The 16,829-nt window shown below is 42.3% G+C and overlaps 1 protein-coding gene across 1 annotated transcript in view; it reads right to left on the bottom strand.

The window, feature by feature from the left end:
- Positions 1–16,829, bottom strand: part of LOC136858839 (multiple epidermal growth factor-like domains protein 10) — a 272,735-nt gene that overhangs the window by 60,795 nt on the left and 195,111 nt on the right. The window contains exon 6 of the mRNA XM_068225752.1: positions 11,610–12,676. Coding sequence (XP_068081853.1) covers positions 11,610–12,676 — 1,067 coding nt within the window. The remainder of the gene's footprint in view (positions 1–11,609; positions 12,677–16,829) is intronic.

Consider the following 16,829-nt stretch of genomic DNA (forward strand, 5'->3'; position numbering starts at 1 on the left):
CAATGATAATTCCCTAACCCAGTCTTCATATAAGAAAAGACGTTTGGTGATTTCTCCGTCGCGTTTCTAGGGTAACGTTAAGAGCAATGCAATTTAATACAGTCTTGTTCATAACGTGTACAATACCTAACCTACAATTCTGTATAGGCATACAGTAGATGAAAGTGGACAGTTCGGCGGCCACCTCCGCCTCCGGCTCTCGGGAGAGGCCTCCACCTCCCGCGGGAAATTTGAATTTTGGCGGAAGATTTGAATTTTTGTGCGAGATTTGAATTTGTAAACAAAGCCACTTGCTTTCTGACAGCTGTCATCCGCCATATTTAAACACCAACGCATTGCTAACCTCAGTGCTGCCATCTTGACGGGCCTAAGCCTCAGTGCTGCCATCTTTACAGCACTAAACCTCACTAGCGCGAGATTTGAATTTGTAAACAAAGCCACGTGCTTTCCTGATAGAAACTTGCCTTTTGACAGCTGTCAAGCGGCTATGTTTAAACAACAACGCATCGCTAACATCAGTGCTGCTATCTTGACGGGGCTAAACCTCGCTGTTGCCACCTTATGCATGTGGTAGCGGGCAATTTGAAAATTTCCACGTGCTCTTGTTTTTAAATAAAGTCACGTGCTTTTTTGACAGGGTTCATCCACCATCTTGCATCGCTAACCTTAGTGCTGCCCTCTTTATAGTACTAAACCTTATCGTGGTGGTGGTGGGTAATTTAAAATCCAAGTGATATTTTGACAGCTGTCATTCACCATCCTGCATCGTTAACCTTAGTGCTATCCTCTTTACAGTACTACCTTTGAAATGTGGTGGCGGCAATTTGAAAAATTCCACGTGCTCTTGTTTGGAAACAAAGCCACGCGCTTTTCTGACAGCTGACAGCAGCCATCTTTAATCAACAAAGCATCGTGCTGCTATCATTATGGCACTAAACCTTATTCTTTGACATGTGGCGGTGAGTAATTTAAATTCCAAATGCTTTTTGACAGCTGTCATCCGCCATCTTTAATCAAGGGATCACCGTGCTGCTATCTTTACGGCACTGCGGGAAATATAAAAATCCACGTAATTTTTTGTCAAGCTGCCATGTTTAATCAACAGAGCATACAAAGCCACGTGCTTTTCTGACAGCTGTCATCTGCCATCTTTCATCGCTTACCTCAGTGCTGCTATTTTTAGCTACTACCTTTGGAATGTGGTGGCGGCAATTTCCACGTGCTATTGTTTGGAAATAAACCTACGTGCTTTTCTGACAGCTGACAGCAGCCATCTTTAATCAACAGAGCATCGAGCTGGCCTCTTTAGCTACATACCTTTGAAATGTGGTGGTGTGTAATTTAAATTCCATGTGCTTTTTTGACCGCTGTCATCCGCCATCTTTAATCAAGAGAGCACCGTGCTGCTATCTTTAGCTACATACCTTTGAAATGTGGTGGCGGCAATTTGAAATTGTATGTGCTTTTTTGACAAGCTGCCATCTTCAATCAAGAGAGCACCGTGCTGCTATAATTATCGTAGTAATGGGCAATTCCACGTGCAGCTGCGACCATTTTTAATCAACAAAGGATCGTACTGCTGTCATTAGATACATACCTTTAACTTGCGGTGGAGGGCAATGTGCTTTTTTGACAAGCTGCCATCTTTAATCAACAGGGCACCATGCTGCTATCTTTAGCTACATACTTTTGAACTGTGGTGGCGGGTAATTTGAAAAATTCCGTTAGCTATCATCATTAAACAGTAAAACTTTACTGCATACGCGAACCTAACCTCTCATCTACTATCTTGAAGCTTATTTTACGACAAGATGCCCTTTCCGACGCCACTACATAAGATGGCGGTGGCTGTTATGGCTACATCCTCCTCCTCCTCCCGTACCTTCTCCGCCTCATTTACCTCCGCCTCCTCTACTTCCTCCTCATCCTCTGTCAAGGCCTAGCCCTATCGAACATGCATCGCGAAGGCAAGAGTGTGCAGCGATAACATTATTGTACATGTCTAGACTTGCGGAATACAAAAGAAACATAACAAGACTAAAATCGAACACTGTACTCGATGTTGTTAATTCCGACATGCGATTAGTACATTGTTTGATGTGTTTAGAACACTATATAGGTGATCAAGACTAGAATCGAACACTGTACTCGATACAACGTGTGTTTAGAACATGTCAGGGGATACCTTTGTTCTAAGAAGATTAGATTGAAACATAACAAAACTAGAATCGAACACTGTACTCGATGTTGTTAACATCAACATGTGATTAGAACATTGTTTGATGTGTTCAGATCACTACATAAGTGATCAAGACTAGAATCGAACACTGTACTCAATACAACATGTGTTTAGAACATGTTAGGGGATACCTTTGTTCAAAGAAGATCAGATTAAAACATAACAAGACTAGAATCGAACACTGTACTCGATATCGTTAACTTCAACATGTGATTAGAACATTGTTTGATGTGTTCAGAACACTAAATAAGTGATCAAGACTAGAATCGAACACTGTACTCGATGTCGTTATCATCAACATGCGATTAGAATATTGTTTGATGTGTTCAGATCACTAAATAAGTGATCAAGACTAGAATCGAACACTGTACACGATACAACATGTGTTTAGAACATGTTAGGGGATATCTTTGTTCTAAGAAGGTCAGATTGAAACATAACATGACAAAAATCGAACACTGTACTCGATGTTGTTAACTTCAACATGTGATCAGAACATTGTTTGATGTGTTCAGAGCAAAAGTACATCTTCAATGATTTGCCTAGTGTAAAAATAAAAACTATGGAAACACACTGTGCACATATCGCGTAGCTAACTCGCTCAGTAAACGATATAGCAAAAGTACAACTTCAATGATTTGCCTACTGTAAAATTCAAAAACACACTGTGCACATATCGCGTAGCTATCTCGCTCAGTAAGCGATACAGCAAAGTACAACTTCAATGATTTGCCTAATACGAAAATCAAAAACGTGAACGGAAGTGGCAGGTTATCACAGCAAAAAATACGCAAGACCTTGTTCCTGCATACACGCAAGTCAGACACAGAAATAAAATGTTGGATAGTGCGATTCAAATCCTGGCAACTTATTACCTTTTGCCGTCAGGAAGCGGATCCGGCCAGATCCTTATGTTTCTTGTAAATACACGTTGTCAGGAAGACTGACGATCGCGCACGAAAGGGCTAGCAGCGGCTAGCCACCCCCTAGAATTTGGTATTTTTAGGGCTGCCGACAGTGGGGGTTCGAACCCGCTATCTCTATATCTTATTCCCAGACATGATAGAAGTAGTGAGAATGATTGCGGGTACAAGATGTTGATGGTGATTCATCTGTCGGATGGGGGCGTTAAGCCTTTTGCAGGCTTCTTCGACAGGAGTAGCCGATGTGCCGGCACCGGGTTTTACTAGGATATCCGGTTATAAAACCCGCTACAACAGGTTTATCTAACTTCATATTGCGTATACTGCGATTTAAAATCCTATTCCTTTAACGTTAGAAGGGCAACAGGCCGTAAAACAATTGTTTATGATGTAAGACGCTAGATACTGCGATTTAAAATCTTAGTTCTTGCGTCAAGAAGATTATCCAGCTCTAAAAGCCCGGTTCGCGCGTTAAGAAGGGCATCTGCTTGTAAAACAGATTCTTGCGACTTAAAATCCCGGTCCTTTGACGTTAGGAAGGGCAACCGTTTGTAAAACAATTTTTATGATGTAAGACGCTAGATACTGCGGTATAAAATCTTACTCCTTGCGTCAAGAAGAGCATCCAGCTGTAAAACCCCGATTCTGGCGTTAAAAAGGGATCTGGTTGTAAAACAGATTCTTGCGGCTTAACATCCCGGTCATTTGACGTTAGGATGGGCAACCGGTCATAAAACAATGGCTAATGATGTAGGAAGCCAGATACTGCGATTTAAAATCTTTGTTCTTGCGTCAAGAAAAGCACCCGGCTATAAAACAGATTCTTGCGATTTAAAATCTAAGTTCTTGCGTAAAGAAGAGCATCTAGCTGTAAAACAGATTTTTGCAATTTAAAATCTTAGTTTTCGCGTCAGGAAGTGTTTCCTGCTGTAAAACAGATTCTTGCGATTTAAAATCTTGCGTCAGGAAGGGCATCCTGCTGTAAAACAGACTCTTGCGATTTAAAATCATAGTTGTTGCGTCAAAAAGAGCATCCGACTGTAAAACAGATTCTTGCGATTTAAAATCTTAGTTGTTGCGTAAAGAAGGGCATCGGGAGCAGGAAGCAGCTAGTCGCTTCTTAGTGTAGTTCGGGCGTTAAGCTTTAGGAGTAGGCTATGTGCCGGCACTAAGTTTTAAATAAGTTCCGATACCGGATTACGTCTCGTGTTGTCAACATAACTGGTTCGATCCTTGTTCTGCATAACAGGTAAAGCCGCTTAGGCGTGGTACTAGTTTTATTTTCTAACCGAAAGTATAACTCTTTAGAACACTGTCTTTGAGGTAGTATCTGTGTTTTACACAGTCAGTCAGATCGAGGTAAGGAATGCATGCGTTGACAGAAATTGTACACTGCTTTCCGGCTGTAGAAACCTTGAGCAAGCAGCGAGGACACTATGTGCATGATAAGGCATACAGTTTACACACCTGTAACTCAACAATGGATAACAGTGCAATAGCATTTTCTTGACCGTGTAGGTAATTCCCTCAGTATTGCTTTCTAGCATTTAGCTGGTGTAAGTTTCTAAGATAAAATATTATTGATTGTACACAGAGGGTAAAACCCGGTGCTGGCACATAGCCTACTCCTGTCGAATAGCACCAAGGGGCTGCTCAAGGCTTAAGTCCTCATCCGACATGTAAATCACCATCAACAGCATTACATGCCCTCTCTCTTTTAGAATTTAATACAGGCTTTTAGCACACCCTCTAGTTATTCAAAATTGTATACTACTACTTCGCCGAGGATGTAATATATAACAGTACGGAGAAGGTAAAACCCAGTGCTGGCACATAGCCTACTCCCAAAGCTTAAAGGCCCCATCCGACATGTGTATCACCATCAACAGCGTTATATGCTCTTACTATTATAGAATTAAATGCAGGCTTTTAGTATACACTTTAGTTATTAGAAATTGTATACTACCACCTCCCCGAGGATGTGATATACGACAGTAGGGAGTGGGTAAAACCCGGTGTCGGCACATAGGCTACTCTTGTCGAAGAAGCCTGCACAAGGCTTAACGCCTCCATCCGACAGATGAATCACCATCACATCTTGTACCTGCAATCATCTTACTACTTCTATCATGTCTGTGAATAAGATATAGAAGTAGCGGGTTCAACTCCCACTGTCGGCAGCCCTAAAAATAGCAAATGCTAGAGGGTGGCTAGCCGCTGCTAGCCCTTTCCTGCGTGATCATCAGTCTTCCTGACAACGTGGAATTACAAGAAACATAAGGATCTGGCCGGATGCCCTTCCTGACGGCAAAAGGAAATAAGTTGCCAGAATTTGAATCGCAGTATCCATCATTTTATTTCTGTAAGTGTCTGACTTGCGTGTATGCAGGAACAAGGTCATGAGCAATTTTTGCTGAGATAACATGCCACTTCCGTTCACGTTTAAGCAAGTCGTAGCAGAAACTCACAGTACTCCGTCTATTTGGTCTTACAACTTGGAGGAGACAACATGCATTCAAAAAATTTATGATTTATTATTTTTTCATCCTCCCTTTTTTAACATGTAAGTATCTCAGGTGTAGTATCTCGCAACATTCTTGTCCGTGTGCTTCGAAAAAGAGTGACGTGTATGCGTATATCAGTGTTCTAGTCGATAACACGTATTTGCAATTACTAAGCGAGTGACCGAGCGAGGTGGCTACGCAGTGTGCTGTTTTGATTTTCGCATGACATATATCAGTGTTCAAGTCGATAACCCGTGTATTTCCAATCACTAAGCGTCTTAGCAGTGCGGTGAGCGAGTTAGCTACGCAGTATGGTTTTTGATTTTCGCACAAGACAAGGTAAATCATTTGAAGTTGTACTTTGCTGTATCGTTTACTGAGCGAGATAGCTACGCGATATTTGCACAGTGTGTTTTTGATTTTTACACTAGGCAAATCATTGAAGTTGTACTTTGCTGTATCGCTTACTGAGCGATATAGCTACGCGATATGTGCACAGTGTGTTTTTGAATTTTACATTAGGCAAATCATTGAAGTTGTACTTTTGCTATATCGTTTACTGAACGAGTTAGCTACGCGATATGTGCACAGTGTGTTTCCATAGTTTTTTATTTTTACAGTAGGCGAATCATTGAAGTTGTACTTTTGCTCTGAACACATGAAACAATGTTCTGATCACATGTTGAAGTTAACAACATCGAGTACAGTGTTCGATTTTTTTCATGTTATGTTTCAATCTGATCTTCTTAGAACAAAGGTATCCCCTAACATGGTCTAAGCACATGTTGTATCGAGTACAGTGTTCGATTCTAGTCTTGATCACTTATTTAGTGATCTGAACACATCAAACAATATTCTAATCACATGATGAAGTTAACGACATCGAGTACAGTGTTCGATTCTAGTCTTGTTATGTTTCAATCTAATCTTCTTAGAACAAAGGTATCCCCTGACATGTTCCTCCACATGTTGTATCGAGTACAGTGTTCGATTCTAGTCTTGAACACTTATGTAGAGTTCTGAACACATCAGACAATGTTCAAATCACATGTTGATGTTAACGACATCGAGTACAGTGTTCGATTCTAGTTTTGTTATGTTTTAATCTGATCTTCTTAGAACAAAGGTATCTCCTGACGTTCTAAACACATGTTGTATCGAGTAGAGTGTTCGATTCTAGCCTTGATCACTTATTTAGTGATCTGAACACATCAAACAATGTTCTAATCACATGCTGAAGTTAATGACATCGAGTACAGTGTTCAATTCTAGTTTTGTTATGTTTCAATCTGATCTTCTTAGAACAAATGTATCCCCTGACATGTTCTAAACATATATTGTATCGAGTACAGTGTTCGATTCTAGTCTTGATTACTTATTTAGTGTTCTCAACAAATCAATCAGTGTTCTAATCGCATGTCGGAATTAACAACATGGATTATAGTGTTCGATTTTAGTCTTGTTATGTTTCCTTTGTATTCCGCAAGTTTAAACATGCACAATAATGTTATCGCTGCACACTCTTGCCTTCGCGATGCATGTTCGATAGAGCTAGGCCTTGACAGAGGATGAGGAGGAGATAGAGGAGGCGGAGGTAAATGAGGCGGATGAGGTAAATGAGGCGGAGGAGGTAGGGGAGGAGGAGGTGGAGGAGGTAGCCATAACAGCCACCGCCATCTTGTGTAATAGCCTCTAAGCGCTAATTAGCGTCGGAAAGTGCATCTTGTCGTAAACTAAGGATAGTCTCCTTCAAGACAGTAGATGAGAGGTTAGGTTCACGTATGCAGTAAAGTTTTACTGTTTAATGATGATAGCTAACGGAATTTTTCAAATTACCCGCCACCACATTTCAAAGGTATGTAGCTAAAGATAGCAGCACGGTGCCCTGTTGATTAAAGATGGCAGCTTGTCAAAAAAAGCACATTGCCCTCCACCGCATGTTAAAGGTGTGCATCTAAAGACAGCAGGACGATCCTTTGTTGATTAAAAATGGTCGCAGCTGCACGTAGAATTGCCCATTACTACGATAATTATAGCAGCACGGTGCTCTCTTGATTGAAGATGGCAGCTTGTCAAAAAAGCATATAGAATTTCAAATTGCCACCGTCATATTTCAAAGGTATGTAGCTAAAGATAGCAGCACGGTGCTCTCTTGATTAAAGATGGCGGATGACAGCGGTCAAAAAGCACATGGAATTTAAATTACTCGCCACCACATTTCAAAGGTATGTAGCTAAAGAGGCCAGCTCGATGCTCTGTTGATTAAAGATGGCTGCTGTCAGCTGTCAGAAAAGCACGTAGGTTTATTTCCAAACAATAGCACGTGGAAATTGCCGCCACCGCACTCCAAAGGTAGTAGCTGAAGATAGGAGCACTGAGGTAAGCGATGTAAGATAGCGGATGACAGCTGTCAGAAAAGCACGTGGCTTTGCATGCTCTGTTGATTAAAGATGGCAGGTTGTCAAAAAATAACGGGGAATTTTTTAAATATCCCGCAGTGCTGTAAAGATAGCAGCACGATGGTCTGTTAATTGAAAATGGCGGATGTCAGCTGACGGAATTTTCAAATTGCCCGCAGTGCGTAAAGATAGCAGCTCGGTGCTCTCTTGATTAAGGATGGCGGATGACAGCTGTCAAAAAAGCATATGGAATTTAAATTACCCACCACCACATGTCAAAGAATAAGGTTTAGTTCCATAAAGATGGCAGCACGTTGCTTTGTTGATTAAAGATGGCTGCTGTCAGCTGTCAAAAAGCGCGTGGGTTTGTTTCCAAACAAGAGCACGTGAAATTTTTCAAACTGCCGCCACCACATTTCAATTGTAGTGCTGTAAAGAGGGTAGCACTAAGGTTAGCGATGCAAGATGGTGGATGACAGCTGTCAAAATATCACGTGGATTATAAATTAACCACCACCACCACCACGATAAGGTTTAGTACTGTAAAGAGGGCAGCACTAAGGTTAGCGAGGCAGGATGGCGGATGACACCTGTCATAAAAGCACGTGGCTGTCAGAAAAGCACGTGGCTGTCAAAAAAGCACGTGGCTTTGTTTACAAACAAGAGCATTTGGAATTTTTCAAATTGCCCGCTACCATATGTATAAGGTGGCAACAGTGAGGTTTAGCCCTGTCCAGATTGCAGCACTGAGGTTAGCGATGCGTTTGTTGTTTAAAGATAGCCGCTGGACAGCTGTCAAAAAGCACGTGGCTGTCAAAAGGAACGTGGCCTTGTTTACATATTCAAATCTCGCGCTAGTGAGGTTTAGTGCCGTAAAGATGGCAGCACTGAGGTTTAGGCCCGTCAAGATGGCAGCACTGAGGTTAGCGATGCGTTGTTGTTTAAAGATGGCGGATGACAGCTGTCAAAAAGCACGTGACTTTGTTTACAAATTCAAATCTCGCGCCAAAATTCAATTTTCCCGCGGGAGGTGGAGGCTTCTCGCGAGAGCAGGAGGCGGAGCTGGCCGCCGAACTGTCCACTTACATCTACTGCCTACAATGTAGAATTCCTTAGCGAAGTACGGGTACGTCAGCTAATCAATCAATCAATCAATCAATCAATCAATCAATCAATCAATCAATCAATCAATCAATCAATCAATCAATCAATCAATCAATCAATCAATCAATCAATCAATCAATCAATCAATCAATCAATCAATCAATCAAAAATGAAGAAATATGGGAAGAGCACTTAATCTGTTGTAAGCTTTCTAATGGTGTCATTGATAAGGACCCAGTTCGCGACAGTTTTCGTACAGGTGGTGGTGGTGGTTGTGGATTTAAGAGTAAGTGCAACTGGGCATCGATCTTCTATAAAATGCTAGCGAAATTTTTGCGAGATTTCATACTTATAATGTCAGTTCCCTGAAGCAAACAGGGTGCATATTTATAACGTCACATAGGATACCGAATAAATTAAATTAGAATAGCTAAAAGAATTAGACATACAGTGTAGTCCGTCAGCCCCTTTAAGAAATGTAACTCTTCTTCTTCTTTATCTGTGTATCTTCCAGGGTCGGTTTTTCCCTCGGAGTCAGCGAGGGATCCCACTTCTATCGCCCCAAGGGCAGTGTCCTGAAGCTGCAACTCTGGGTCGGGGATACAACTGGGAAGGATGGCTAGTACCTCGCCCAGGTGGTGTCACCTGCTGTACTGAACAGTGGCCTTGCAGAGGGATGGGAAGATTGGAAGGTATAGACAAGGAAGAGGGAAAGAAGCGGCCGTTAAGTTAGGCACTATCCCGGAATTTTCCTGGAGGAGAAGAGAGAAACCACGGAAAACCACTTCCAGGATGGCTGAGGTAGGAATCGAATCCACCTTTACTCAGCTGACCTCTCGAGGCTGAGTGGACCCCGTTCCAGCCCTTGTACCACTTTTCAAATTTCGTGTCAGAGCCGGGTATCGAACCCGGGCCTCTGGGGGTGGCAGCTAATCACACTAACCACTACACCACAGAGGCGGACAAATGTAACTCATCTACCGTTATTAGTCCTGAGGGTCGATAGTGCTGTGCTTGCTACTTATATGTAAGCGACTTAAAATGAGCCTATACTGCACAGGAAAAATGACTGTGCAATTTTCGTACGAAAGGGAACAGCCTGTCCATTGCTTACTGTTATAAAACATGTACCAGTAATACGGTCAAGTTAACAGGTTGTGCGAAGTGCTCTGTTATGTTAGAATGCTAAACGAACTCTGTAAACCACGAGAAGGAAGTACGATACGAAAATTAAATATCGAAGTGGAAGGAGTTTGCATCAATGGCGCACTTCCTGCGAACATATGGTTTGTTGTCTTTATGGTCGATTTGACAAATCATCGGTTAAAGGTCGGAAAATGCTTCTACTGCTCGAGTCATTCACTGTGCAATTTTTAGCGTAGAATACGTTTTATCGGAGGACCTACTTGCACAAAAGCGACACAGGTAGGTCTTATGGTTACGATGGGATAGGAAAGGGCTAGGAGTGTGAAGGAAGCGGCCCCGGCCTTCACTAAGGTACAGCCCGAGCATGGGAAACCACGGAAAACATCTTCTGGGTTGCCAACAGTTGTGTTCGAACCCATTATCTCTCGAATGCAAGCTGAGAGCTACGTGACCCAAACCACGCAGCCAGTTTCTCTACGGGGTCGTGTGTGAGGTGAAGTATGAGAGTGCAAAATAAAAGTTTTGTATATGTTTTGTTTATCTATTTGTCCCTTTTAAACACCGTTAGGGCAAGTAATAATTGTTTATTGGAATGGTAATAGTAATAGCTGTAATAGTTATGCCATATTATTAAAATAATGCCCGAACTTAACCGCTTGGCAGTTGATGGGAAAAGACAAAGTTCCTGTAAACGGGAGGGATTAAAGTCCGATGATAAAATATTAAAAATACATTTTTTCGTTTACATTTTTATGTCATTTCATTGTGATAATCTCGTGAAAACAGTTTAAACCTCTTCTTGGTAGGTATTCCCAGCTTCATTATATACGTGTCCGTCAGAGCGTGCAGTACACCATTGCAACGGTAATATCTCAACTACTATATAGAAAACCGGCCGAGTTGGCCGTGCGGTTAGGGCCGCGCAGCTGTGAGATTGCATCCGGGAGATAGTGGGTTCGAACCCCACTGTCGGTAACCTGAAAATGGTTTTCCGTGGTTTCCCATTTTCACACCAGGCAAATGCCGGAGTTGTACCTTAATTAAGGCCACGACCGCTTTCTTCCCACATCTAGCCCTTTCCTATCCCATCGTCGCCATAAGACTTATCTGTGTCGGTGTGACGTAAAGCAAGTTGCAAAAAAAAAAAAAAAAAAAAAAACTATAGAAAACAGTGCCTGAAATTTTTAGGATGCCTATAAACTACGAGTACGTGTTCATAGAACTAAATTATAAAGGACTGTTGAACAATGCCGTATATTACAATAAGGCAACAACATAATGACAGAACACTTACCTTCTGGTGTTTTTACGGTTACATTTCCAACATAAATCGGGGGTATCACAAGATGTTCCCATCCATCCTTCTTCACAAGAGCACGTTCCATTTTCAGCGCACTTACCGTGAGTACAGTTGTTCGAACACCTGGGCACACACACTCGGCTAGCTGGATCTAGTGTATAGCCCTCATCACACATACACGTGTTTTGTCCAGAATATTGCCCATGTCTACATCTATCTTCATAGATCGGTATGCACCTACTATTTGTCTCATCAGTTGGGTCCTTCTCGTAGCCGTTGTCACAGATGCACGTGTTAGGTGCTGTACACTTACCGTTAATGCACGTTTGAGCACATATAGGCGTACACTTAGTTCCTAAATCGGAACAGAAAGCATTAGTGCAATTGGAGCACTCGGAATCACAGACACGTGTTGCTGTCATGGTATAACCCGGATTGCAAACACATTTGTTGAGGGGCAGACATATCCCATTGGTGCATAATGGGCTGCATGCCGGGACACATTCACCATTCTTGTCGTGCTCAAAGCCAGTCGTACACTCACAAGTATTTGGTGCAATGCATTGGCCATTCTTACACCCTTTAGAGCAGTGGGGAACACAGCGGAAAGAAGAATCTTTGACGTAACCCTCATTACATTCACATATTCCTGCCGGAGTGCATCTACCATTCTCACACTCACACTCTTTACTACACTTATTGGGCGCCATCTTCTTGTAGCCGTCAGCACATACACATTCACCATCAATACATATTCCGTTTTCACAACCGAGCTGGCAGATTAAAACACATCTGTTTAGGGCGTTTCTGGTGAAGCCACTATTACATTCGCACAAATTAGGCGCAATACATTCACCGTTAATACATCCGTTACTACACACAGGCGAACAGACATTTCTCCCCGAGTACCTGTAACCTTTTCGACACAAGCAAAAGTTGGGTTTTACGCATTCGCCATTCACGCACCGTGGTTCGCAGATCGGTTCACACCGTAGAGGATTATCTGCAATCGCCTGGTAACCATCACAGCAGTAAGGCACGTGGGTGTACGCATCTGTAGCCTGTAACAAGCAAGGAATACACCTAAGTTTTTAAAATATTAACCACTAAGCATATTTACATAATATAATGTCTAAGAAATCGCGCTTTAAAGAACATTTGATTTGCTAAAAATGCAGACATATATGCAATTGTACATCTAGCGAGAAAACTTTTGTTTACCTGACAATCAGAGTTCGTTGGAAGACCTACATAACTTGTAGCACTAGGAGATTCCCATTTACCATTAAGACATTTCTGTTTTCTCATGTATTATATTCGACGATTGGGACCAAACACGCCTGAACCCACGCACATTCTTGAGCTCAAGGGGAGATGATGGCTGAATAACTGCAACATTTTGAGATTGCCACCGCTTTTGTGATATGTCAGACAGAACAATGAAATTCTGGACACACCTTCACAGCAGGTTAAGTACTGTAGACGACGCTTTGTAACGTCTTTTGTTGGCATCGTAACCTTCAAGCCAATTTTACTTATCATATCACAAAGGCACATTCTTTCAGAAACCCAAAGAGATGTTATTAATAACGGCATAGACAAGATGTCAGTCCCATGGCAATTTTATAAAGGTGCAATTAGCTGTATTTTATGGCCATTAACTAATTAGTTGATTGCCTATCTTCAATTATGAAAATAATCTTACGAATAACATACTCTTCTTATTCTTCTTCTTCTTCTTCTTCTTCTTATAGTTCTTAGGTGTATCCCACGATGGTCCAAAGTCCGCTCGTTTGGTTGCTCATTGCAGCTTCTTCCTGTCTAGGGCATCCTCGGACTTGAGGCCTGTCACCTGCATGTCCTCCCTGATTTTGTCCAGCCACCGTTTCTTCGGACGGCCGCGGGGTCAATTTCCTCCTGGATCATAGCGGAGAGTTGTGTTTGAAATAAATTTTTTGTCGCTTTGTAGTGTTATGTCCATATCGCCTGAACCGCGTTTCTCACATTTTATACTTAATTGTTACCAGTCCCATCTGTTTCCTTGTGGTCAAGCCTTGTAACACCCAAGGACCAACGCACAGTTTCATCTCCATTGCATGGAGGTCTTGCTCGTGCTTTGTTGTGACTGACCAGCTCTCTGAGCCATAAAGAGCGACTGTGCGAATCATAGACTTGTAAACTTTCCCTTTCAGATGGTTAGGTGCTTTCTTGTCACTCAGAACTCCGATGACTTGACGCCAATTTAGCCATGCAACATTAACACTTACTCGAGCTTCCATAAGCGTTTAGCCATCCGAAATTATCAGTGAACCGATATATTTCAGTTGAGTACTTTTTGCGAGGTTATGACCTTCTATATTTATGATAGTATGAGTCTGTGTGCTGCACTGTAGATGCTCCGTTTTCTTGGTGTTCAGTCCGAAATTACTCATGCTTAAACGATCTTTCGAACTCACAGTCTGATCCTCTATAGCCTGAAGGTTTCGTCGGAAAGAAACGCATCATCAACATATAAGATTGTTCCTGGGTGAGATTTCTGGATGTCACCTGTTACTGTGTCTATGCACAGGATGAACATAACAGGTGAGAACTCAGATCCTTGGTGGACTCCAATCGTGATTGAAAAAGGAGAAGTTCCAACTGGACAATGGACCATACTTGTAATGTTTCGGTAGAGGATCTGAATACTTCACACATAGGCTTCTGGGGCACTACAATTACGAAGTGCTTTCAAGGTGAGTTCATGCGTTACGCTGTCGAATGCATTTTCTAGGTTCAGAAATGCCAGGTGTAGGGGTTTGTTATTTTTTCTGTGTTTTTCTACAAGCAGACGGGGCTGGGTGAATTGCATCTATTGCGCAGAGGACCTTGACAAATCCGCACTGATTGAGGGAACTTGGACGGTGCTGCATAGTTTATGGTCGAGATCACGCACAAAAAATGTTCATCGTATGAGAGAGCAGGCGGATTGGGTGATAGTTGGAACATTCGCCGACGTCTCCTTTATCCTTCTAAAGGGAGATGTTGGTACTGGTCTGCAAGGTTTCAGGTAAGCAGCCCTCAGCAATGTATCATTGAAGAGTGCCGCAAGGATTTCAGCTCCTTGTCATCCGAGCATCCTCCAAGCTTCCCACTGTGTATCATTTGATCCTGTTGCTTTACCATCCTTCATCCTATTTACAGCTTCTAATACCCCTTCTAATGCAACGGGTGGAAGATGTATTGTTTCACCGCTTAGCATAGGTGGATAGGGAAACCCTTCATTGCATTTTATTTTGACATAGTCTCACCACTGACGCAATATGGCTGTTGGCTCTCTAATAAGTTGGTTTTTAGCATCTTTAATCTGTAGGACATGTGCAATATCCTCAGTGACTCGATGACCATATTTCGCAAGGCATTAGATGCCCTTCGCACACTCTGTCGTATCCAGCAGGTCGTGTAGTTCCTGACAGTGGTGATTCTTCGTTCTGGTGACAGCGTATTTGGCAGCTGATTTCACCACTGTATACTTATATCGATCTTCACTTAGTCTTGCTTGGCGCCAAGTCCTAAAAGCCCGCTTCTTTGTTTTTATGGGCAATTGAACATCCTCCTCCAACACCATGTCTATTTATCAATGCACCGCTTTCCCTGCTTTGTCTTTCCGAATGCGATTGGCAATCGATGAGTAAAGACATTGTCTTCCGGGCTTGTAGACCGTGGTCAAACTGGGTTAATAGCTGACAGCATTGGACACTGCACCTGGCATTTTTAAGGGTTCTGCTCTTTTCGAAGGTCGGAAGCAGGCTTCCAGTTTGAGCACCACCTACAAGCTCGGAAGTTAGTTTTTCGTTTATTTATCGAGACGCCTTGCCAGGCGTGAAAGCCTAAACTAGTATGCACGGAGAGGCAGCGAAAAGTTACCACACTAGGTAGGGCATGTCGGGGGAACGGACTGCCAGTAATGCATAACTAGACTCACCGGTAATTTGTAGTAGCGTGGGCAGGCGTTCGGTTTCATAACGGTAGACCTCAGTTATTAGCAGAGTTGATAATGAATGTAGATCTTACCTTTCATCGAAGCAGCTGTTCAAAAATGATGTCTATCGTTCTCGATACCAAGATTGCATCGGCGATTTCTTTTTTCTGAAACACTCGTATCTCCGTCACTAAACTTTTAGGTAGCGGTACCAGTCTTCTGATTTAATTCCTCATGCATTCAAGAGTACGTGGGTGGTCCTTGTATACCTTCTGCTTTAAAGTTCCTCACAAATACAAACCACAGACATTCAAATCGGGAAACGAAGGGGCCAAAGTCCACGACTAATTATTCAGTCATGGAAAGCCTGTTCTAATGAATGCATTCACTGATGAGCTGCACGGGCAGTGGCATTATCCTGCTGTAAGTAGACATACTGCTTTTCATCCTCAATCAACATTTCTGAAAAAATGGTTGCAGTATGTTTTCACATACAGTAACGCTCCGAGTTAGCTGCATCATGAAATAAAATAGGGCTAATTATTCTGTATGCAGTAGTGTCACACCAAACACCAACTTTATGATCGTGAAGAGGAATAACGCCCATAATGTGCGCTCACTGAGAACTACCTCGTAAACTAAACGTTCATTCCATACGCTTACCGCTAACCATGCTGGTTGTGCTGCCTGACTGCGCATTCTATCCTCGCCTCTCGGGAACAAAGCACTAACTAAAGTGTCGATAACTCTTCGCTGCCTGTCTGTGTGCCATATGTATATGTTATTCACAGAAATACAGAAAAAGTGCTAACTTCCCTGTCGTTAATAAAATTAGGAATGTAATAACGCTCCTCCATAAAATTATGATACGATGATAAGTTGAATGATGGAGGACTACGCCGAGGAACTCCTGCCAGGAGTCTGTTATGTTATTATCTCAGCTACACGTGCTTGTCGAGCAATAAATCAGCAACTGTGCTAGTGGTTCTCAGGTATCCAAAGTCAAAATAATTCCGTTATCTTTTTTTGTGAATTGTAGGATATTTCTTGATTTAAGTAGGCTTTAAAGCCTAGCGGAGCATTAATACCCAAGAATTTCGCGTTGTGGCACAAAAGCACTGGTTGGGGAAGCAGGCTGTAGGAAATAGCCCCTCATTTTACTGCGGTAACAAAATATTCATGTTACACGTTCGTAAACATTCTGTTTCGCATGTTAAATGCACTACCCGACCGAGGCGATTGGAGTACCGCAT

The sequence above is a fragment of the Anabrus simplex genome, chromosome 1, assembly GCF_040414725.1.
Source record: "Anabrus simplex isolate iqAnaSimp1 chromosome 1, ASM4041472v1, whole genome shotgun sequence".
Taxonomy (NCBI): domain Eukaryota; kingdom Metazoa; phylum Arthropoda; class Insecta; order Orthoptera; family Tettigoniidae; genus Anabrus; species Anabrus simplex.